The sequence below is a fragment of the Camelus ferus genome, chromosome 13 (genome assembly GCF_009834535.1).
Source record: "Camelus ferus isolate YT-003-E chromosome 13, BCGSAC_Cfer_1.0, whole genome shotgun sequence".
Classification (NCBI taxonomy): domain Eukaryota; kingdom Metazoa; phylum Chordata; class Mammalia; order Artiodactyla; family Camelidae; genus Camelus; species Camelus ferus.
In genome coordinates this window covers 15,544,735-15,567,475 of record NC_045708.1, presented here as the reverse complement: position 1 = coordinate 15,567,475, position 22,741 = coordinate 15,544,735, and the positions used below count along the sequence as shown (strand labels likewise).

The following is a 22,741-nucleotide window of genomic DNA, read 5'->3' as shown; positions in this document are numbered from 1 at the left end:
GCCCCATTGTACCCAGGCCTCTCCGTAGACCCCTTGTTCCCATGGAATTTGTCCCCATGAGATGTCATTCCTCCTCCAGGGGTGTCCTTCTTCCCCAAGAGAGCTCTAAGCAAGGTCAATGCCCAGCTACAAGGGATTGAGTTCCAGTGCTAAGCACCACCTGCACCTCATAGAAGAGCGAATTGGGGGCCTATGGGGGTTCTTCCTAGTAGAGCATGGGCTTTGGAGTTGGACAAACCTGGGTTTTTAGTCAGATCCCCCCACCCCACAAAATTGACTTTAGGCAAATTGACTTCTATACAACTCAGCCTCCCCTTGCATAAAATGAATCCTACCTCCTAGGATAGATGAGAAGACCAAAGAGAGAAAAAAGTATGGGTTATATACAACAGGTACACAGCATAAAATTGCTCCTTCCTTAGCAGGGGAGGTCAAGGTTGTAGGGATGGAAAAAAATGGGGGACACAGGCAAAGATGAGGCAGAATTTATTCTCATTGTGGGCAAGTTCAAGATTCAGGATGGAGACCACAGAAAGGCAGATCCCTGGGACCCTGAGGGGCACCTCACAGTGGGGACAGGGGTCACACTTTCCCAACTGCCAGGCCCACTGCATCCCCCCAGCTGTGAGAATCCAGAGGCCAGGAACTGGGTGAGAGTGGGGTGGGGCTGGGAGGAGACAGGGTCCTCCCTGGATCGTGTTCTGACCATGTTTCCAACTTCCATAGGAAGGAAGAACAGCTCGGCTATATAGTAATATAATATATAGAGGTGTAGAGAGCTGGCCGCGGCACCTGGGCGGGGCTGAGGCTCCCCGAATTATTGCAGGAGGGAGAGGGGGCTCAGTGCTGGTGGCTCCGCGCAACAGCTGTGCTGGCTACAGGGAGGGCAGGGCAGGGGGTGGGGGCTGGGCTGGCCCCTCCCTTGGGGCCGGTAGGGGTCACCTGGCATCCTGCCCACTGGGGTTCCTTGGGCCCTGCCAGCTTCCCCTGGGATGGGGCTTTCTCACCCTGGGTGCTTTTTATGTGCTTTGAAGACCATTTTTGCATTGTCAGGAGTGAGGAAAAAGTTTTCTGACATGGTAGAAAAAAAGATATTTACATACCCTGGTGGGCCGTAGAGGGGAGGGGCAGTCTTGGGGTGGGGGGCTTCCCAAACCTTCTCCCACCCATAGCCGTCTGCGTGGGAGGATGTTGGGAGAGCGCCCTGGGAGGAGGCTTAGCTCTGAAACTTGGCTGCCATGTGCCCTTGGACAAGGCACACTCCCTTTGCCCAGAAGGTGCAGGAGGGATGGACTCAGGGCTGAAAAGCTAGGATCTTATGGTCCCTGATCCTAGGCAGGGGGCTGGGGGGCAGGCCAGGGCTGGGCAGTGAGGTTGGCAGAGGGACTTCCGTGGAGGGGCATCAGAGACTGGAGGAAAGTTGGTGGCCCCTGGCCCCTGGCCAGGGAGCCAAGTTCAGCTGAGGGCATCTCATGTGATGACGCCTACACAGAAGGTGGCCAGAAGGGTGGCCGGGAACCCTGTTTTCCTGTTGAAGCAGTAGTTGGAGCCAGGTGGAGGATGCAGGTGGCCCTCCTACCAGCTAGAGGGAGAGCTCAGACCTGAGATAGAGCCGGGGTGGGCTCACCCGGGAGGAGACCAAGGTGGGCCTGGTGCTGGTGCGGTTCGGAAGTAGCCCCTGGCTCCAGCCTCCAGGCGTGGGGGAGGTGGAGGTGAGCCTCACCTCGACCCTGCGGGTACTGGGAGCTGAGCCCACATTTGATGGGTAGTGTCACACCGAGTTCTTGCTCACGCACCCTCATGCTTGTGACACACATCCTCATTCATGACATGCTGTCCCTGGTCACACCCATGCGCCCCCAGCCTTAACAAATAAGCATGTGCACCATAACCTGCACACATCCATGCTGGAACCTGACAGGCGGGCACACACACACACATGATCACACCTGCTCACAAGGGCTCCCGTGACCTCGTGAGAACACACCCCTAGAGCATGTGAGTGCACACACGCACACATGCACACGTGCACACACACGCAGATGGAGGCAGGTGAGCGACATCTCTGTTGGGCCCATTGAGGCCCCAGCCTCTGGGAAAGAGAAGGCCCTCTGTCCTGGGGGCAGGGGTCCCTGCCGTGCTGGGCACCAAACGTCTCTGCCCAGGTGGCCCGACCCGGGATAACTCCAGGTCTGGCAGCGGAGTCCTCGGCCTCCCTGGTACCCAAGAGGAAGGCAGCCAAGGAGGAGGGACAAAGGCCTGAAGCGGCCAACCCTGCAAGTCCATGATGGCGGGCATGACCCGGGCTGGCTGGGTTCGCTCAGAGATGCCGGCGGGCTCCCTGGGTGCTGGTCAGCTGGGCCCTCATGGTCTGGATGCTGCCCAGGATTTTCTTCTGGTGGCCCATGAGGGTGATGCCCAGGGCACGCACGTCCCTGTGAAGGAAGGCGGTGCTGACCTGGCAGGCAGGGTGGGACCATGGAGACAGGGACACACCTATCCCTGGAGCTGCCATCCTTAGCGGCTCTGCCTCTGGCCCCTGCCCTCTCCCCCTGCGCCCACCCCCAGGGGTCCACCACTTACTGAGCGTTCATACGTAGCACCATGCCCAGCGAGGAGTACCCCCCGGCAGCGAAGTGGTCCCGGTAGCGGCCCATGCGGATGGAGTCCAGCCAGTCCCCCACGGTGAGGCCCCCGCTGCCACCCCCGCCCCCACGGAGGTCAAAGCAGCTCCGGGCAAAGGCAGGGGGTGGGCACCTAAGGCACAGGGGCCTTTGGTAAGTGGCCTGCCAGGGGAAACTGGCACTAGCCACCCTCAGCCTCCATCCAGGCTTGGCAGTGGGCAAGGGGTCTGAGGGGTTAAACTCCAGGCTTAGAAGGAGAGGGTTGAACAGAGGGCAGGGGCCCAAGTTGGGTCTGGTCCCCAGGTCAGGGCAGAGCCATCCCAAGGCCTGGACTAAGTCTGGGGCAATGCCGGAGGGCAGCTGGGCTTGAGTGGAGCTGGGGTGGGTGCCAGGCACCTGTTAACAGTGGCTGTGGCCCTGAGACTCTCAGGGCTACGGATCAGCGCATCCAGGACGCTGACAATCTGGGAGAAGCGAGGCCGCTGGGCCCGGTCCTTGTGCCAACAGTCAAGCATGAGCTGGTGCAGGGCGTGGGGGCAGCCCATGGGCGCAGGCAGGCGGTACCCCTCCTCCACAGAGCTGATGACCTGGGGGAGGAGGGGGAGACACGGCGCCAGGCTGGAGCGGTGCCTCCCTCTGAGGCCCCAGCCGCCTCTGCCCAGCCAGGGTCCGGCACTCACGTCCCGGTTGGTCATGTTCCAGTAGGGCCTCTCCCCGTAGGCCAGCACCTCCCACATGACCACTCCAAAACTCCACACGTCGCTGGCGGAGGAGAAGGTCCGGAAGGCGATGGCTTCGGGGGCGGTCCAGCGGATGGGAATCTTCCCTCCCTGCGACAGACACACGAGTGTTGAGAGGGAGCTGAAGACATGGGTTGGGGCTGGGAAATGCGTGGGCCGGCTGGGGAGACACAACCTCCACCTTCCAAGGGCACCTGTTCAGATGGGGGGACCTGCACACGGAGTTGTTGTGGAGACTGAACAAAAGACGGCAGGTGGAGGGCCTGGCACTGGGTGCTCAGTTAAGTATCGATGCCTGAACAAGGGATGAATCTCAGAGAACGTGGTCTAGAAGTCTTCCAATCCCCTCCCCGGCCCCGTACTTTTTTGGCCACAAAATCCTTTGTTTAAGTGAAATCTTACTCGGAGGCTCAGTGGGTGAGATTCTAAGGGAAGGGTCTGACTGAGGCAGGGGTTGAGGCAGGAGCCACTCAGCCCTCTGTCTTTGAGGCAGCTCCTAAGGCACCTGTAGAGAAGCCCAAATCCCCACGGAGCACATTTTGAAAATACTAGATTTTAGCCGAACTTTAGAGACAGATGTAGAATGGACATGTGATTTAAAGAGACACCAACTCTCCCCAAATCTCTCAGTGAGGGAGTGACACTGGGGACCAGCCCTGGTGTCTCCCCAAGCCAGTTTGTGACAGAGCAAAGGCAGGAAAGCTTGCTCCCACTTCCCAGAGGGGCAGACTGAGGTGCAGAAAAGAGACAGGACTCGCCCCAAGTTGAAGGCAATCCTAAAATTTCCAGCTTTCCTAATGACACTCGGGAGGGCTCTCTCCTGGGCCTGCTGGAAAGGGGTGTGGGCTACGCACCGTGGTGGTGTAGGCGGCGTCGGGGTCGTCCTCCAGCACCCGTGAGAGCCCGAAGTCAGACACCTTGCAGACCAGGTTGCCATCAACCAGGACGTTGCGGGCGGCCAGGTCGCGGTGGACATAGCCCAGATCTGAGAGGTAGCGCATGCCGGCGCCCACTCCTCTGAGCATGCCCACCAGCTGCATGATGGTGAACTGCCCGTCGTGAGTCTGCAGAGGGACGTGGCTTGGGCTTAGGAAGGCTCTCTGCAGCGCGCAAAGTGCCTCACTGCTTAGGAAGCATGTTACTGTTTAAGGTTTTTTCTCACGTTTCATTTACACTCATAGCAACCCTGAGAGGCAGGTGGGGTGCAATGACTGGTTATCCATTTTGCAGGCCCAGAGACCTTTGGCCCAGTGCCTGAGAGCACCCAGCAAATAAACGGCAGGGTTTCCACCCCCCATCCCCCTACCCATGCCTCCCAGCCGGGTGGGGCCTTGGGTCCCTGCAGAGGCATCCTCAGCCTGTGTGCTGGGCAGCAGGACCTGTGCAGCAGAGGGACTTACACGTGATGGGGGGGTGAGAGGCAGTTTGATGGGCTGACCCTTAAGACCCCACCCTATACCTGGCGCCTTCTTCCCCAGGTCTGTTGGGTCCAAGCTCTGGGGAGGAGGGGGTGCCTGGAGGCCTCACTATCTCCCAACACCCAGACTGAACTTCCCTCCCCTGGCCCATGTGGAAGGTGGGAGGGGCACGCACCCTCAGGAAGGCGTCCAGAGAGCCGTTCTCCATGTACTCGGTCACGATCATTGCCAGGCGGCCTGGGAAGGCGACAGGGAGGGGGTGGCTCTTGGTGGGGGGATCAGGGCTGGAACAGGCCCTCCCACCACGAGCTACCAGGAGTCAGATCAGCACCGAGGGCCCCAGGGAACCCAGGGTTCTCACTGGGGTCCCAGGCTCTGGGCCTCCTTCCTTGTCAAGTCATCTGGGACCTGAGCCAAGAGGACAGGAACAGGGCAGGGTGGTCTGGGGGTGGACCTAGAGCCCTGATCCGAGCAGGAGGGACCCTGTGGGGTAAGGCTGCTCTCTCCTCGCACCTACCACGGGTGACGACACCTTCAAGGCGGATGATGTTGGGGTGGTCAAACTGACCCATGATGGACGCCTCACTCAGGAAGTCTCGCCGCTGCCTCTCCGTGTAGCCGGCTTTGAGGGCCTTGATGGCCACGGGCACGTCCTGCTGCCCTGGCACCCGCAGCCGCCCGTAGCAGACTTCCCCGGACTCTCCTGTGGACCCCAAATTGGGCAGGCAGAGGGTGGGTGGTGGGACCTTCCTGTCCTCACCCTGGACTCCCGTGCTCTCCTGGCTTCACACACCCATGTGACCCCACAGCCTGGCCATGCCAGGCAGCGGGGCTCCCTTCTCCCTCTGCCCTGGGCACCCCACTGCTGCTGGAGCATCCCCCATGATGTCCCCACACTCACAACCCCCAAGGCTCACCAGAGCCGATGATTTTCTCGATGTGGATCCTGGAGGCCTCGATCTCTCGGGTGAAACCGCGGCCCGCCCGGCCTGGCTCCTCATAGGTGTGGGGTTCTGCGTAGAACTGGGGCTCTGGGATCTTCCCTGGAGGATGATGCAGGGGCAGGAAGACGGGTGGAGGTGCTGAGGGGTCAGGAGAGACGGACCATCAGTGGGGTCCACGAGGGTGTTCTCTCCCAGCATTCCCTGGGCCTGGGACGGGTCTGGGGGTGGGGCGAGGAGTGTCTCTGGGAAGCTCAGGATGTGGTGGCAAACAGTATGTGCCCAATAAGTGCTTGCCAAGTGAAAGTAGGGTCTCTGTGGAGTAGCTCTGAGCTCTCCAGGGAACTTTGGGGTTTCCAGTCAGTTCTGAGCATGTCTGTCATTTTCTGCAGTCACTTTTAGGGTCCTTAAGAACCTTCTAAACTGTTCTAGGGTAGGAATGTGACCAAAAAAGGTTTCATCACAGTGCCATTAGATTGATGGAAAGTGGTTCTCTAGAAAACTGTGTTAAGAAGGATTCTGAGGCTGCATTCAGGCTCTGTGGGAATCATTACCATGAATGATTCTAAAGTCTACCATGGGCACAGAAGTTGGGTGCTGAGGTATGCATCCCCATATTTGCCATTTTCTGGGGCCTCTGCAAAGTCCTGGAAAAGTTATCTGTAGCAAGGATTCTTGTCCAAGAGTATAGGACCCCCTGAAATTGTATGTGAAATTGTGTGAGTGCATGAATCTGTGCATTTCCCTAGGCAAAGGGTCTCCAGCATCCTCTGCAAACCCAAGAAAGGTGAACAGCACTGTGCCTCTAGGGTCTTGGGTCTCTGTGACACTCTGCTGTCTGTGTCTGGGGCTGTAGTCTTTTCTGTGGGTATCTTTCCCCTTCCCACCGGGGCACCCCCAGGCCAGCACTAGTTCCCACCTAGACCTCTTTTTTATCGTGTCTAGATCCCCGGGCCCTGGCACTCACCCTGCCCGTTCTGATAGTGCATCTTCTCCTCGTCCGAGTGCTGGAAGGCCTTGCTGTAGCCGCAGTGCCTGTGGAGGGCGGACCGTCCCTGGCCTCAGCCCAGACCCCGCGTGGGGACGCATCCAAACTCCTTGCTTCCACCCCCCTCCCCTTTCAGGTCAGCTCCTGCCACCCCAGCCCCTGCCCTGTTCCTGTAGGGGGGTGTCGCCGCCTCAGGCTCTCAACCCAGCTGAACCGTGACACCCTTGACATTTACAAACATTGTACAATTTGCAAAGTCTGATCCTCTCGGCCCTCACAGCATAGTCTATGGCATCACCTGCCCCATTATACATGAAAGCACCCCTGGTGGAGGGGTTGCGAGATGAGGCTTCTGACGCCAACCCCACCATGAGACCCTGGCAAGCCCCTTCCCTTCCCTTGGCCTCTGTTTCTCCATCTATCGCTGATCCTTCCAATCCTCTCGTTGAGTAGGATCCTAAGCCCACAATGAGCGCATTCCTCTGGAATGGAGTGGGAGGGGGAGAGGGGCTAAGAGAACGATCTTTAATTTTAACAGACCTGGGTTCCTGTCCCAGTTTTGACATGTGTTTAGCCGAAGCGGCCTAACCTCTCTAATCCCCAATTTACTCTCCTGCAAAATGAGGTCAGAGTCTCTAGGTCACTGCAGTGTCATTAGGATTGAATGAGGTAGAGGGGGTCATGCTGAAGGGAGACCCAGCGAGACTGGCTGGTGGGTGGATGTGGCAGAGGGAGGGGGAGCCAAGGATGATGACTGGGTCTGGGGCTCGAGTAACTCCATGAACGGTGCTGCCACATCCTGAGATGGGGGCCAGGGAGGGGCAGGTTAGGGGCTGCTGTTTGTCTAAACCATAGCTCCACATGGAGATGGGTGTGGGCAGCTGGACCTCAGGGAAGAGGCCTATGCTGGTGACACACTTGGGGGACATCAGCATGAGGGGGGAATTCAAAGCCGTGGGCCCTGATAAGGTCACTGAGAAAAGATGGAGCTGGGTGAGTAGGAAAGAGGAGGGTCTGGGACGAGCCTGGGGTCCTCCAGCTGTTGGAAGTTTGTGTAGAGAGGAGGGGCTGGAAAGAAGGAGAAGGACAGGCCAGACAGGTGGATGGAAAATGGGGGGTGGGCCGGAGTGTGGAAGGCAAGAAAAAAGTGTTCCAAGAAGCAGGAGAGAAGAGCAGGTATATGTGTAAGTGAGCCCAGCCCCGGGCACGGGGCTCGGTGTGGCTGGGGGCAGGTGGGCGACACCGCGCTCCAGGGGAGGGGCTGTGGGCCAGGACCACCTACCTCTTCTTGCAGATGAGCAGGAGCAGAAGCACCACCAGGCCAGTGATGAGTGTCAGGCAGATCCAGACGATGGTCCGGGTGTCGTAGCGGGGCCCTGCGGGGAAACAGGGTGGCAGCCCAGCCTCTCAGCCCTGGCCTCGGACCCGGAGGTCTGGCAGCCTTCCTGGGGCTGGTGCGCTGCCTCCTCAGCCGTGAGCCAGCCCAGAGTGAGGACACAGCCCACTCCCCCCTCTGCCACTGCCCTCCCTTCTATAAGCTTCCCCTTCAAGACCCTGCTGCCCCATGCTTCCTGGCTCCCCTGCCTGGTGCTACTACTCCCTGGCGCGGGGTGACCTGCGCAGAGTCACTAGACTTGTCAGAGTCTCAGTTTTCTCACCTGTAACATGAGCCCCAAAATGCCTGTTCTGCCTGTTATTGTAACAGTGACAAAGCTGAACATCCTAAGAGCCGTACCTTCCAGTCAGTTACTCCACATCCCTTTCCAGAGAGATCCCAGTGTTAGTGTTAGTTTTCAAATGAAAAAATGAGGCCCAGAGAACTCAAGGAACTTACTCAGTTACTCAAGGAACACACAGTAAATGGGATGGATCGGGGCAGGATTCCTATCTGGGCAGTTCCATTGTGGTATCAGATCTAAGAGCACTTGAGACACACGAGTGCCCAGGGGGTGCCAGGTGAGGAAGGGCAGCAACACAGCCTCAGACCCTCCTATCCCAGCACCACTCCCTGGGGGGTGCCGAGTACTGCAGGAGATCCCGACTGGCTGGAGATGGGGGCAGCAATTCCTAAGAGTGAATGTGTCTCAGAATCACCCTGAGGGTTTGATCAAACCAAAATTTCTGGGCCCCCAGCCCCAGGGTTTTTGGTTCAGAAGGTCTCGGGCGGGGCCTGAGAATCCGCATTTCCAACAGCTCCCAGGAGCTGTGGCTGCTGCTGGTCCTGGACTACGTTGTGAGAACCACAGTTCTGGAGGCTGGGGGCAGGATGATACTGGGGAAGGGGTGCAGAATTTGTCCCCAGACTGACCAGGTTCAAGTCTTGCTTTGCTGGGGGACCTCGGGCAATCTGCCTTACTGCACTGACCCTCGTTTTCCTCGCCTGTAAAATGGGGATGTGGATATGGCCCACTCACTGGAGGGTCTCTGGGAGCATTATAAGGTTATTATGCTAGCAGAGGGCATCATGATGCCTGCAGGTCCCAGTGATGTTCAGGGAAAAATAGTGGTTGATAGGCTGTTAGGAGCTCTGTTGCCTCAGGCTGGTAATTTTCCTTCTCTGAGCCTCAGTTTTCTCACCTGTCAAAATGCTGGGTACTAGTTCCCCACTCTGCCCACCAAGGCCCTGGCCCCAGCTCCAGCCCCTGGCCCAGCTCCCTCACCCTCCCTGCTCCTTGCACTCACGGGGTTTCCCGGTCTCCACCTCCATGGCCTGGCTGAAGCGGCCGCAGCCTGCCGAGGTGCGGGCTCGGACCTGGAACACGTAGCGGGTGCCCGGTTTGAGGCCCGAGACGGTGGCCCTGGTGGTGACAGCCTTGAGGGTGGAGTAGCTCTGCATCTCCTTGTCCTGCCCAGGGGAGAGGTGGTCAGCCAAGGGTCCTCGGCCTGGCTCCCGCCCTCTTCCTCCCCTCTCCGCGGGTACCTTCTCGTAGTACTTGACCTCGTACTCCAGGATGATGCCGTTGGGCTGCTCCGGCTCCTGCCACAGCAGCGAGACGCTAGTCTGCCCTGCCCGCTCCTGGCGGATCACCACCACCTGGGACGGGGCTAGAGGAGGGAGGTCAGATCAACAGGGTGAATGGGTGACAATGGGGACTGGCCTGTGTCCGTCCCTTCCCCAGGCCCTGCCTAGGGATCCTGGCTGGAGCCTTCCTCACCTTGCAAACTGTCCTGCCACTGGTCCAGGAGAGCCAGTACCCTCCACTCCTCCTGGCAAATCACTGGCCACCATCCTGGTCAGTCACCTGGGGTCGGCACAGCCTGGTTCCAGTCTGGGATGCTGGGGCTGGCTTGACCCAGATGAAGCCTGACCACCCCAGCCTTCACTGCCTCCTCCCCTCTGGACAAGCTCATCCACTCAAAGCACGTGGACCCCGCCAGCCCCATCAAGCAGCCGCTCTTGTCCACCCTGGGGCCCCCTCACCTGATGTCTCAGTCTCCACTTCGCCCGCCCCCCGCCCAGGGCCCGGTGTGGGGAGGCTCTCAGCAATGCTCAAGGAAGGAGGAAGCAAAGGAGAAGGGAGGGGAAGAATCAAGGGAACCAGCACCCTCACTGCCTGCATTTGGATGGTATGACTGGGCAGCTCTGGATACTCAACCCGCAGCCCATTCGAGCTCAAGCATTCTCACCATCACACCAGGTCACCCTCGCTACGTTACTCACTCCCTCATCCACCCATTCCCACCCTCCCTCCTGCATTCAGTGCAATCACCCCTGAGGTGAGTCGGCTGGGAAGTGTCAGATATAGATCAGCCGCAGCCAAAACGAAGGAAGTACCCACGAAGCTACAACCCTGTCCTCCCTGTCCTCTCCAGCCCGCAGGCCTCCTCTTCCCCCTCTGCTATACCTCCTGCGTCCCCCACCTGCCCCACTGGCTAGCTCTGGCCTCACAACTGGGTATCCTGTCTCCCTGGCACACCTGGGAGCTCCCAGAGGCAGAGACTGCACACAGTAGGTGCCCAATAAATGTTGCTGGATAAGGTTGACTTGAAAAATTAAGAAGCAACTCCAGAGTTAAGTTGAAGGGTGTGGTACAGGGGAGACCCCACCCACCTGGGAATCAGGTCTGGAGTTACAAGTCAGCTGGGACCGTTACAGGCCCCGGGCAGGTTCCCCATGCAGAAGGTGAAGCCAGTGAGCACCAGCTGCCAGGCTGAGGTGAGGTCAGAGAAGACCACTGAACGTGAGGAACACACACCAGTGCCAGGAAACATGGGTGCCTCTTAAAAACCAAAGAATTCTCAAGGCAAAAGGTGCTGCATGAGCGGGAGACACAGAGGGAGACTGGGGCTCAGAGGCAGGAGGGAAATAGGCACCAGAGAGGGCCCCGGGGAGGAGGTGGTGTAGAGAAGGGTAGATGGAGCCTTTGGGACATAATCAGGTCTAGATGGGGGCCCTCGTGATGGCATTACAGCCTTTCTAAGAAGAGACACCAGGAAGTTCTCTCTCTCTCTGCTTTGTGGACACAGCAAGAAGGTAGCTGTCTATGAGCCAGGAAGAGGTTCTCACCAGGAGCCAAATTGGCCAGTACCCTGATCTTGCACTTCGGGCCTCCAGAACTGAGAGCAATAAATGTCTGAGGGGTAAGCCCCAGTCTGTGGTATTTTGTTACAGAAGCCTGAGCTAAGACAGGCGGAGTGTGAGTGGGTGTTGGGGGTGGTCCGAGGGTGGAGAGGGTCACGCTGAAGGGAGACCCAGGGGGACTGGCTGGCGGGTGGATGTGGCAGAGGGAGGGGCAGCCAAGGATGACGACTGGGGCTGGGGCTGGGGTAACCCCACGAACAGTGCTGCCATGTCCTGAGATGGGGGCCAGGGAGGGGCGGGTTGGGGGCTGCTGTTTGTCTAAAACACACCGGAGTGGAGATGGGTGTGGGCAGCTGGACCTCAGGGCAGAGGCCTGTGCTGGTGTCACACTTGGGGGACATCAGAATGGGGGGTGGGATTCAAAGCCGTGGGCCCTGATAAGGTTACTGAGAAAAGATGGAGCTGGGTGAGTAGGAAAGAGAGGAGGGTCCTGGACCAGCCTGGGGTCCTCCAGCTGTTGGAAGTTTGTGTAGAGAGGAGGGTTGGAAAGATGGAGAAGGACAGGCCAGACAGGTGGATGGAAAATGGGGGGTGGGCCGGGGTGTGGAAGGCAAGAGAAAAGTGTCCCAAGCAGGAGAAGAACAGGGGCAGCAGTGCCCACTGTGAGCTGCATTTCTGGGGACAGGTGGGGAAAGGCACCCGCCTGGAGGTGCCTGAAGAGATCCACAGAGGAGAGGATGCAGATGTGTGAGCGAGACAGCTCTTTCAGGAAGCTTCCACGTGAAGAGAAGTGGTCCAGTGGCTGGAAGGGCTCGTGGGCTCCCGGGAGGCTGTTGTTTATAATGATGGGGCACGCTGAGCAGTGTGAACGCTGCAGGTTCTCCGCTCCCCCTCCACCCCCCACCAGCCGGCCACCTGCCTCCGCCGCCCCAGAGACACGCGGGCAGGGGCAGGGCCTGGCACCGCACACGTGGGCCTACTCCTCGCTGTGTCGCCAGCACCGAGCAGACAGCCCGGTATCTCACGGGTGCACCACAGATGCTGGTGGAATGAGGGTCACTTGCGAGGTTGAAGCCCTGGCCGTCAGGGATGGGGTGCCCTGGGTTCAGGGTTGGGAAGCCTCTCTCACTGGGGAGTGAGACAGACCTGGGTTCGAATCCTGACTCTGCCACTTCTATGCGTTGACCCTGGGTGGCTCTGTGCCTCAGTTCCCTCCTCTGTGACATGGACGGAACAGAGTCTCGGGGCCAGGCCTGTGTGGTGTTGGGAGGAGACGGGGGTGGGGGTGGGGGTGGGAAAGAGCCACAAGGCACACGCCTGGGGGCTTTAACGGGGAAGCTGCTGCCGTGCGCTCTGGGGTCAGGCTGCCACTTGACAGGCAGGACCCACTGGAATTTGGAAAGAAAGGGGCTAAATTCAGCCCAACAACTGACTAGAAACAGAGAGATAAATGGCTGTTGTCCAAACCAGTGAGACCAAATCCATCCCGGGGCAGCAGTGGCAGCTGTTCTGGAAAATGATAATCAGGGTGATTTTATTCTTTAATGACATTTATTGAGCACAGACCACGGGCCAGGTGCCGGGCTAAGCATTTCCATTTCCTTCATTTAAGCCTTGTGACAATAACCGAGCAGGTATGATTATTTTTATTGCACCAGGGAGGAAACAGAGGCAGAGAAAGTTCCAGAACGCAGGCCTAGGATGGCCACGCTAGCCTGCCTCTGTGCTCTTTGGATTCCTCCCACTTACGGGACATGTACCACTCTTCTAAGGGTGAGAAGAGCCCTGAGCTCCGAGTCCTGGTGAGGAGGCAGGGCCCTGAGAGGCAGGCACTTGCCCAAAGGCCACAGCAAATCCATGCTCTGATGCCGGGGAGGGCGAGGGGCCAGGAAGCTGAGGACGGGCGTCTCCGCCTACCTGCCTGGTTCGTGGTGATGTTGACCACGGCGGCCCGGCGGGGCTCGGGACTCAGGTCAGACACGCCGTTGACGGCTTCTATCCAGAAGGAATAGTTCATGTGGGCCAACAGGTTGGCTACCAGCAGGCTGGCCTGCACCAGGCTGGTCTGCTGGGGCACGAAGCGGGTGCTGCTCCCGCATGTCTCGCAGTGACCCAAGGCCCAGGGGCAGCGGCGGCACACAGCGTTGTAGGTGATGTCACTGCGGCCGCCGTGGTCCAGCGGAGGGGCCCACTCCAGGGTCACAGATGTTCCATTCACACTGGAGATCAGATTCACTGGTGCCGAGGGTGGCCCTGAGGGACACAGAATGACAGAAGGGATGGAGGATACTTATTTGGGCTGGTCTAGTCTCCTTCCATCAGATCAGGGAAGGGCTGTGGTTCCCCCATAATGTTTGGGGCTCCCTAAGGATAAGGTCACACCCACTGCATCCTCCGGAAGCTCCCCGAGGGCAGAGGCAGTTTCTCTGCCATCAGACCAGGACCACGGTGTCAGGGCTGGGCACAGAAACCACCCTGCTCCCCATGCAGAGACCCCTTGGTTTGTGCTTCACAAAATTTTCATCCAGAGCTGGGGAGGGACTGCCCACAGCAGCCACCCTGGGTGTGAGATGCCCAGTCATCTGCATCCCACACTCCACTCTAACACCCTGGCTGGATTTACTGTAAATGACTCCGAACACTGTGGTGGGGAAAAGCAGAGCCCTGCACGCCAAGCGGCCCCCTCCCCCACGGATGGGAGCCCCAGTCTGGGCAGCACAAGGACACTGGAGAGAGGGGCGGGGCTGTGGGCTGGGAGCTGGGGTAACATTCCGGGGGTGGGGATTTGAGCCAGGAGGGCATGGGGGATGATGGAGACCCCTGAGGCTCAGAATTTCAACTCTCAGAATCCCAAGCAGGGAATCTTAGATCTTAAGAAAACAGAATTGGAGAATCTCAGAATCACAGAGAACCGTAGACTCTGAAGGATATGGAATACTAAAAGCCCAGCCTTTTACAGTCTTAACATTCCTAGAACTGGAGGGCACTGGTTGTGAATTTGGAAAGAAACTGGAATCCAGCCAACTGAGGACAAGTGTCCACGACCCAGAGCTGGGCTCACCCAGCCTGGGGAGCCCACAGCAGTCCCTGTGCCCCTCAGCCATCCTTTCTGCCCCAGCAGGCCCCACCTGGGGCACACTCATGGGTCTGGGCGGAACTGCAGAGGGAAGGAGAGAGGGAAGGGGTGGGTGGGTGTGTGTGTGTGTATGTGTGTGTGTGTGTGTGTGTGACGTGGGCCCTCACCTGCCATGTGCAGGGAGTCTGGGGCTGGGTGGTGATGGAGGTTGGGGGAGGGGGAGATGGAGATCAGGTTGGGGTAAATTCTAGGGAAAAATCGGCCACCCCAAGAGCTCAGGGCTGGTGAACAGGGTGGGCTGAGCTGGCTGCTACTCCTCCCCAGCTGGGATGGGAGTGTGAGAGGCCCCTTCAGGCCAGGGGAGGGAAAGCAATGGAGGAGCCGCATCAGCAGAACGCCAAGACAGTCACGCAGCCCTGCAGGCCCGGCACCAGAGTCCCTCAGAGTCCCCTCAGGTATAGGGCACACGCACACGCTATTGCACCCTCTCCAGGCATACGCCTCCCTTGTAGGGCCAGGTGCGCACACGCTGAGCTCACAAGGCATGCTCGTACAAGCTCCATGGGGACTTAGGAGTCCACTACAGGTACCCAGATGTACACACACACGTGTGCACACATCCCTCTAAGAACACTTTGCATATATGGGCACAAGCACTTAAACACTCACACGCAGGCATATAAACACTATGCAGGCATCTTCTGTAGGAGCAGTGACTGATGGACACACAGTCATGATCGCTGTAGGCCTCCCAGGGCACACAGAGAACCACAAACTCAGCAGCCACACACACTCCCTATACACAATCATGCACACACCTACACACACTAAAGCAGCTCCCAGCATTCAGCAGCAACTACCAGTTTATCAAGGATGATGGTGATAGGGGGTTCCTCTGATACCACCCTGGCTCGCCCACCCCAGTCCCCAGGATGCTGGCATCACCACTGGGTCAGAAGATGACCAAAGCCACGCGGTGCTGGGAAGAGCTGAGTCCAGGTCTCGTCTGCCCTCTGGAGCAAAGAGGAGAGACCAAGGAAGGAAAGGAAAGATTTTCCTGAAGAGATGGCAGGTGACCTATGACAAGAGGTTGGGAGCCCAGAGATTGTTGAGGGGTCAGAGTGACCCCTCGCCCCAGACTGGCCCCTGGCCCAAGAGAGCCACCTGTCTCTGCCTCATCCACAGAGACCTGGCTCCCTGGGGCCTGTGGGACCGAGCATGGGGTCCTGGTCCAGTTTCCAAGGTTCCGGGGTCATGGGCTGGTACTCACGGGTGCAGGCTGCAGACGGTGGGTCCAGGGCTGCGCGGTAGTAGCTGAGGTCACAACGGCAGGTCTGGGCAGCAGGGGCTGCAGAGTGGCTGTGTGGAGGGCAGCGGGCGCAGAGCTGGTCCCCGGGGGCCGACTTGTAGAAGCCCAGCTCACAGGCTGTGGAGGAGAAGGCGGCTTCAGGTGAGCCAGCCAGGCGACCCTGACGGGCCTCAGGGACCCCCTCGCTCTGACCCAGGGCTTCCTGGAGGGTCCCCCAAGGGACAGGTGCAGAACTTCGTCATCACCTGTTCCTCCCCCGTCACAGATGGAGGGACTGAAGTACAGAGAGGGCCTGTGACTTCCACAGGGATGCACAGCAAGTCTGGGGCAGAGCTGAGGCTGGGCCCTGATACCTGAGTCGCAGCCCCAAAGTTGGCTGAGGGAGGAGCCGTTCCAAATCCCCCTGGCCTTGCCTCCAACGGCCCCTCCTTGATCACGACACCAGCCTCAGGGGCGAGGGTCAAGACTAAGAATACAAGGGGGCCAAACCCCCAGGGATGTGATTTGGGTGGAACGTGAAAGCCAGACAGGGCAAGGGTGTGGGTGGGAATGTCACTGGAAAAGAGACATGTGTGTTGAGACCAGTGGTTCTCAGACACAGGCAGCAGTGGAACCATCCTTATAAAAATGCAGATCGTGGCCCTATAGCCACCACTGAGTTAGAAGAGCGGAGGCGGGGCCTGGGAATCTGTGTGGTACAAGCTCCTCGAACAATGCTGACGGTCCAGGAATCACAGGCCCTTGACCCTCCCAGACCCCACATCACTGTCACTGCGGCTGGGACTGACTTGTCTCGCATCTGAGCGTCTCTCCTGCCACACATACCTCTCCCCTGCATGACCACAGCTGCCTCCAAACCCGGCCTCCAGCCCTGCCTCTCCAGCCCCACTGCCGGCTAGGTCGGCATTCATTCAGCCAGTATCTACGAGCACCTGCTCTGTGCCCGGCTCTGATCTGGGCACTGGAGACACAGCCATGAATAAGGTCCCCATGGTCTCTGCCCTCAGGAAGCTGGCATTTTTCAAGGGGGCGGGGGTAGACAGAGTAAACAAGGCTGTGATCATTTCCAGAAGGCAAAAAGCAGAGAATGTGGCAAAGGGTAAAAGGTGGGAGGATCCACCTTCCCCAGAAAGGTATTTGAGCTGTGGCCTAAAGGCTAAGAACGAGTCAGCCATGCAGAGAGTGGAGATGCTGTAGGTTGAAGGATTCTCCAAAATGACATGGCCAGCCTAAATCTGCACAGGCTCCCCATGGCCTCAACAATAAGCCTGGCATTCAAAGACTCCCCAAGCCTCTTTCACTGCCACCTCTCACTCCCTCTCCTTCAAGCCAAACTAAAGGACCAGACATTCCCCCCACCCAGGGGGTTGTTTCCTGCCTCAGGACCTTTGCATATACTGTGACTTCTTCCTAGGATAACTTTTTTCCTTTGTCACACTGTCAAGTTCTTTCAAGATTCATTCTAACTGTCTCTTTGATGAAGACTTTCTGGAGTTCTCCACACCTCCACACGTATACACAACACACACACACACACACACACACACACACACAGGAGCAACCACTCCCCTCCCTGTTTCTGCAGCCTCTGCTCAGTCTCACCACCTGCAACACTATGGCTGTACTTTTTCATCTATGTGCCTGGCTCTCCTTGTGGGTAGATCCTTGTGAACAGGGCAGGGCCGTCTTATTCATCTCAAAGTTTCTACTGTCTGGCCCAAGGCAGAAGTTGGCAATACTGGTGGGAGTTTTCAAAGTGAGCTAATCCTGCCATTATCTGTTTTGGGCAGAGAAAGACCCCAGGAGATCAAGAGGACCAAATGCCACCCAGCAAGGTGGCTCCCAGCTCCACCGGTGGAACTGAACTGCTCTGCAACATGGACCACCAGGAAACTCACTGGGCTCTCTCTCCGCTAAGTCCCATTCTGGAAAACTCAGTGCTTGAGAGGAGCTTCATTTGCAAAAGTATCATGGCATTTATTTTGATAGTATCTTTTTATTACAATAGCTAAAATCAGATTAATTTGTAAAATTCTACAAACTTGAGAGAAGACCTGAAATCAGGAGAAATGATGAGGCCCCTGAGCTGCTTCCCGGACTCAGAGGCCGTGGAGCCAGAAGGGGCTGACAGGCTGAGGAGTCCAGGAGGATGTGCCTCAGTTTTGAGACATCTTCCCTACCCCCTGGGGAGACCCCAAGAGGGCTCAGGCCTGGCTAGGGCCTGGGTGCTCAGAGATGTGGGGGCTCCCAGCTGACACACTGTGATCTCACCTCCTCCTCTTGGAAGCCCCTCTGGGAGGTCCAGTCCTGGGACACAGCCTAAGAGCTTCCTTCTGAGCCCAGGAAGCCAGCAGAGGAAGCAGGCTTTACACTTCATCAGCAAATATTTGCTGAGCCTGTTGAACTGAATGACAGTCTTCCTCGTTGTAGTTATCAGATCCACATCAAGTAACATCTCAGGAGCCATTTGCTTACTCTGCCCCTCATGTATTCCTTCACCCAAATTTACTGAGCTTCCACTATGCACCGGAGATACAGAAGAACTAGTTCTGCATTCAAGGAGATTTCAGAGCAGCAAGGGGTAGACCAGTACACATGCAGTGACATCTTGGTGAGATGCATGGCATTAAAGAAGCAACAGCACGACAGTTTTCATTTTTTTTGGGTCCCTGACCATTCACCAAGTTCATCGAGTCCTTACCAGTTAAGAGCAGAAACTTGGGAACAGGCTGCCTGGGTTCCTTTCCCTGTCCAACCCCTTCCCCTAAGCTGATATTGGGTAAGTTGCTGGGCCTCAGTGCCTTCATCTGTAAAATGGGAATAATAATAGTTTCCACCTCCAGGGGCTGCGGTGAGGATGACATGAGTGAGTACACGTGAATTCATGCCAGCACAATGCCTGGCACTTGTTATTACCAATCTATGTAGTCGGCATGGATACATCTGTTTGGCAGATAGGAAACAGGCTCAGGGAGGTTCCCCTCTGAGCCGGATGCACACCCAAGCAGGGAGCCTCTGGAGCCAGGGCCTTTCCCCCACCAGCCTCTCAACACCCGGCCTCGGCTTAGAGACGGCCCCGCCATTCTGCTGCTCACCGGTGGGCGCTTCTCACATGCTCGGCTAATACCCACATGGCTATGAAGTGTCAAGGCTAGATTAATCCGCTCAATGAAAATAAAATAATCTTTAATAAGAATACTAATCACCAGGCCTCGGGGAGCCCGGAGACCTGGAGGCAGAGCCGGGAATGAATGGCCGAGACAGATGGAGTGGCTCTGGGCTGGGGCCTGGCCCTGCCCATCGACCCAGGGTGCTTCCGGAGTCCGCGGTGCCCGGTGTCGGCCGTGGGCCAGGAGGGGCTCCTGCCCCTGCCGAGGGCACCTTGCCCAGGCTGCCTGTCGGGCTGGCAGCTGCCGGAGGCCCCAGCCACCTCTCTCCTCTCCCTCACAAGGAGCTTGAGATTTGACAAATAAGGTGTCCGCCGGTGGACGACCAAAGGAAATTAATTCTAAATCAGATTTTAAACACAGTCAGGAAGGCAAAAGAGCTCGTTGTTCATGCTGCCCCTCCGAAATGAGAAGCTCTGATATTTATAGAAAGATGATTAGGGCCGCAGAGGGTGGTTTGTATTCCGCATCCAGGTGACAGAAAGGATGGCAACCGGGACTTGAGACTCGGGTGGCTGCTCCGTCGAGTGATGCTCTGAGAGGTCCCTCCGCTCCCTGGAGTTGTTGGGGATGGGGTGCAGCCAGGTGTGGGGGTGGCTCACTAGGTCAGGAACTGTGTAGTGTGGGGAGCTTTCTGGTCAGGGGGTTGGGAGATTTGGGATTCAATCAACTCTCCTAGCTGTGTGCCCTTGGGCCAGTCACTTCCCCTCTCTGGGCCTCCATTTCCCCACTGGCAAGCTGGACTAGCTCCGAATGGCTCTGACAGTCTCCTGTGGGTCTCTGAGGCCTGAGCACAGTCTCAGCAAGGCTTCTAAAAGCCACATGATCGGCTAGTCCCCTCTCCTGGGCTTTACTGTCTTCTCTGTAAAATCGAGTGATGCCCAGCCACCTCTTCAGGGAGCTGTGAGGGTGAGACCAGAGAGTTGGGAACCGGTAGACCGGGAGGGTAGCTGTCGCTGTGGGCCTGGCCGCTGCTCCAGGCCTCACGCTCTGGATCCTTTTCCTGTCACTCGAAGGAAGGTGGAAGGGCACTCGGGCGGGGGAAGCCGGGAATCCCTTGCCCAGCCCTATTTGCTCAGAGAGAACTGCCCAATGGAGATGGCCAGGGCCCAGCGGGTCTCGGGAGGTCCAGCTCAGGTTGGACAGGGCCTCAGCTTTGAGAGGACATCTCAAGTAGCCCAAGAAAGGCACCCCCAGTCTGTGCCCAGCTCCTGCTCGGCCCCCATATTCTGCACTCTCAGGGTACCTACCAAGGAGGGGGTGGGGATGGGGGACACTGGCAGGGCCGCAGGCTTGGGCCTCCTGTTAGGGGAGGGCCTGTTTTGCACTTGTGCTTCTTCAAAGGAGGTTAACAGACAATCACAGAAGCCCACTGACAGGGTTGAGAAAAGTCTCACCTCCTGCGACTTAAAACTGGCATCCCGTCCCCAAACCTCACTGCCTGCAGTGCACTATGAATTAATATTTTTTTATAAAACATGTAATTATCTTGCAACTGGCATAATTATGTTATACTGAAACTTAAATGTAAAATTCAAAATATGCTGCAATTCCCTAACCCTCTTTGTCACGTCTTTATATTTTTTATTAATGCGCCAGCAGTGCCAGGAAATGAGAGTGACCTTGGCTGGCTCTGCCTGACCCCGGGGAGGTCCCACTGCTCAGGCCTTGGTGTTTCCACCGACAGTCCTGCCCTTGACATGCTGCGGCTCCTTGGGCAAGACGCATTCTCTCTCTGGACTCCACTTCCCATCTCCAACAAAAAAGGAGGCTGGAGCAGGACTCCTCTGAGTGAGGCCAGGACCCTGAAGTCAGGAGGACCAGTCTCCCTCCCACAGACAAGTATGCACAATGGACAAACAGGTGGCCTGCCTGTGCTGGCTGGCTCAGCCTAGGGCCGGAGCAGCAGACCTTGAGCAGGTAACCACTGACTGGCCTGCCCGACTGTTACAGCTTATACTGTACTGGTTACCAACTGTCTTAATGTTACCCCAGGGAAGGGGGAAGCAGGGCTTCGTTTGCAGAGGGCTTCGTGGACAGAGGAAGCAGTTCAGGGCTCTGGAGTGAGATGACCTGGGATCAGATCCCTACTCTGCCACTTAAATTGAGGGGACTCAGTTTTTCACATCTGTAAAATGGGGATATAATACCTAGCTTAGCAGACTAATTTAAGGATGAGAAACTATATGAATCTCTGAAGGCAGTGACTCTCTGTACCTCCATTCTCATTGCCTGGGACACAGTAAATGCTTAACAGAATGAGTAATTGACATGATATGTACAGAGTGCTCATTGAAGTGCCAGGCATATGGAAAACACTCAGAAAATTGTCCCTAAGGGGCTTTATTATCCCCACCAGAATGAAGGAATTTTGGGAGCCAGTTCTAGCGGGGAATGTGGTCGGGATGGGACAGGAATAGGTGAAAAGTCTACACACAGCTCAGCCAGCGCCAGACAGACCTGACTCAGGGCCCAGCTCCACCTCTCAGCAGCTGTAAGACCTAACCAGGATACTACTTCTTGACCCTCAGTTTCCCCATCTGTAAAATGGAACTGTAAGACCTGCCTTGTTACAATGAGCCAATGAATGGATATACGAGAAATCCCCCTGCAAGCTGTAAAGGCAACAGAGATGTTTGTTATTATTACCCAGAGGGAAGTTGAGAAGGACTGGATGTCTGTGAAGGAACCGGGAGAGGCCAGAGGCCTGGGGAGCCTGAAAATTTGGTCACAGGGGATAGAACAAATGCAGAAACAAGCAAATATCACAGAAAGTGCTTTGGGGTTTAGGGTCCAGGACAGGTGAAGACTCGTAGCAGTTGGCAGTGTGAAAAAAGATTTCTTAAGGAAATCAGAGAGCCCTGGAGAAGGGCAGGAATGGCCTGGTGGCCGGAGAGAAGATTCTGGTCCTGGAGACATCAGGGCAAGACAGCTCCCAAGATGGACCAGGCTGGACTCTGAAGCTACCTTGCGCATCACCTGAAACTGTCAGCCTGTGTCCGGCTCAGTCCTGTGAGCACCAAGGGGCTTTCTTGCTGGCGAGGGCAGGGGGATGGTGCTGAGAGGGCTGAGGTCCTTCTGACTGTGGTCCTGGGTCCTGTGGAGTAGCAGCAGAGGGCTCAGAGGGTGTTCCTAGTGGTAGACAGGGCCCCACGCTAGTCTTCACTGAGGCTGTCTGGGCTCAGGCCCTGTCTCTGATCTCTGCCTAGGAACATCTTCCTCCCCCAGGAGAACCAGTGGTACCAGCAGCAGGCTTCACTGTGCTCTGAGTGGTGGAGCTGCCACATGTCCAGCCCCTGGGGAGACCAAGTAAGGGCAGAAGGCAACCAGGCCAAGACCAGTAACAGCTGGGGCACCAGCTGTCTGTGCACACCAGCTCTCCCAGTGCTCCCAGACTGTCAGGAAGCCTGGCTGCACGGCCCCCACATGGGGTCTGCTGACCACACACACATGCACATGGCCTGGGCTCTGGCCCCTGCTGCTGGTCTCTGATGCAGGAACCCCAGCCATACATCCATGGGAACAGGTGCTATTTCGTGACCCAAGAGCTCTTGGTTGTCCTCTCCCACAGGTCCCAAGATAAGTTCCCGCTGAACACAGGCGGGCTGCTTCAGGGGCCCCAGTGACATATCCAGCCCAGACAGTCCTCAATGGGTGCCCCTGCCCGCATACCATCAAGTTGGCCCTGTATTACACTTGTTCATTCTGAGTCCTGGTTCCAATCCACCCCTCCCACCTGACAGGTTAGGCTCAGTGGTTCTGAGCCTGGACCCTGCAGCCCGACTTCTAGGTTCTAATCATAGCTCTGCAGCTTCCTGGATGTGTGACCTTGGGCAAGTTGCTTTGCCTCTCTGTGCTTCAGTCTCCTCATCTATAAAACCAAGATAATAGTAGTTTCTATTTCACTTGGGATTAAATGAATTAATGAGTGAAAAGTGCTTAGAATAAAGCCAGAC

General features: G+C 57.2%; 1 protein-coding gene across 1 annotated transcript in view; it reads right to left on the bottom strand.

The window, feature by feature from the left end:
• Positions 1 to 470: 470 nt before the first annotated feature.
• The window catches only part of EPHA8 (EPH receptor A8), a 34,391-nt gene continuing 12,120 nt past the window's right edge, over positions 471 to 22,741 (bottom strand). The window contains exons 4-17 of the mRNA XM_032495404.1: positions 15,580 to 15,735; positions 13,151 to 13,486; positions 9,632 to 9,756; positions 9,394 to 9,556; positions 7,994 to 8,087; positions 6,691 to 6,758; positions 5,700 to 5,864; positions 5,300 to 5,485; positions 4,958 to 5,019; positions 4,219 to 4,428; positions 3,305 to 3,454; positions 3,021 to 3,211; positions 2,584 to 2,757; positions 471 to 2,435 (exon numbers count right to left, since the gene is read on the bottom strand). Coding sequence (XP_032351295.1) covers positions 2,321 to 2,435; positions 2,584 to 2,757; positions 3,021 to 3,211; positions 3,305 to 3,454; positions 4,219 to 4,428; positions 4,958 to 5,019; positions 5,300 to 5,485; positions 5,700 to 5,864; positions 6,691 to 6,758; positions 7,994 to 8,087; positions 9,394 to 9,556; positions 9,632 to 9,756; positions 13,151 to 13,486; positions 15,580 to 15,735 — 2,195 coding nt within the window. The 3' untranslated portion in view covers positions 471 to 2,320. The remainder of the gene's footprint in view (positions 2,436 to 2,583; positions 2,758 to 3,020; positions 3,212 to 3,304; positions 3,455 to 4,218; positions 4,429 to 4,957; positions 5,020 to 5,299; positions 5,486 to 5,699; positions 5,865 to 6,690; positions 6,759 to 7,993; positions 8,088 to 9,393; positions 9,557 to 9,631; positions 9,757 to 13,150; positions 13,487 to 15,579; positions 15,736 to 22,741) is intronic.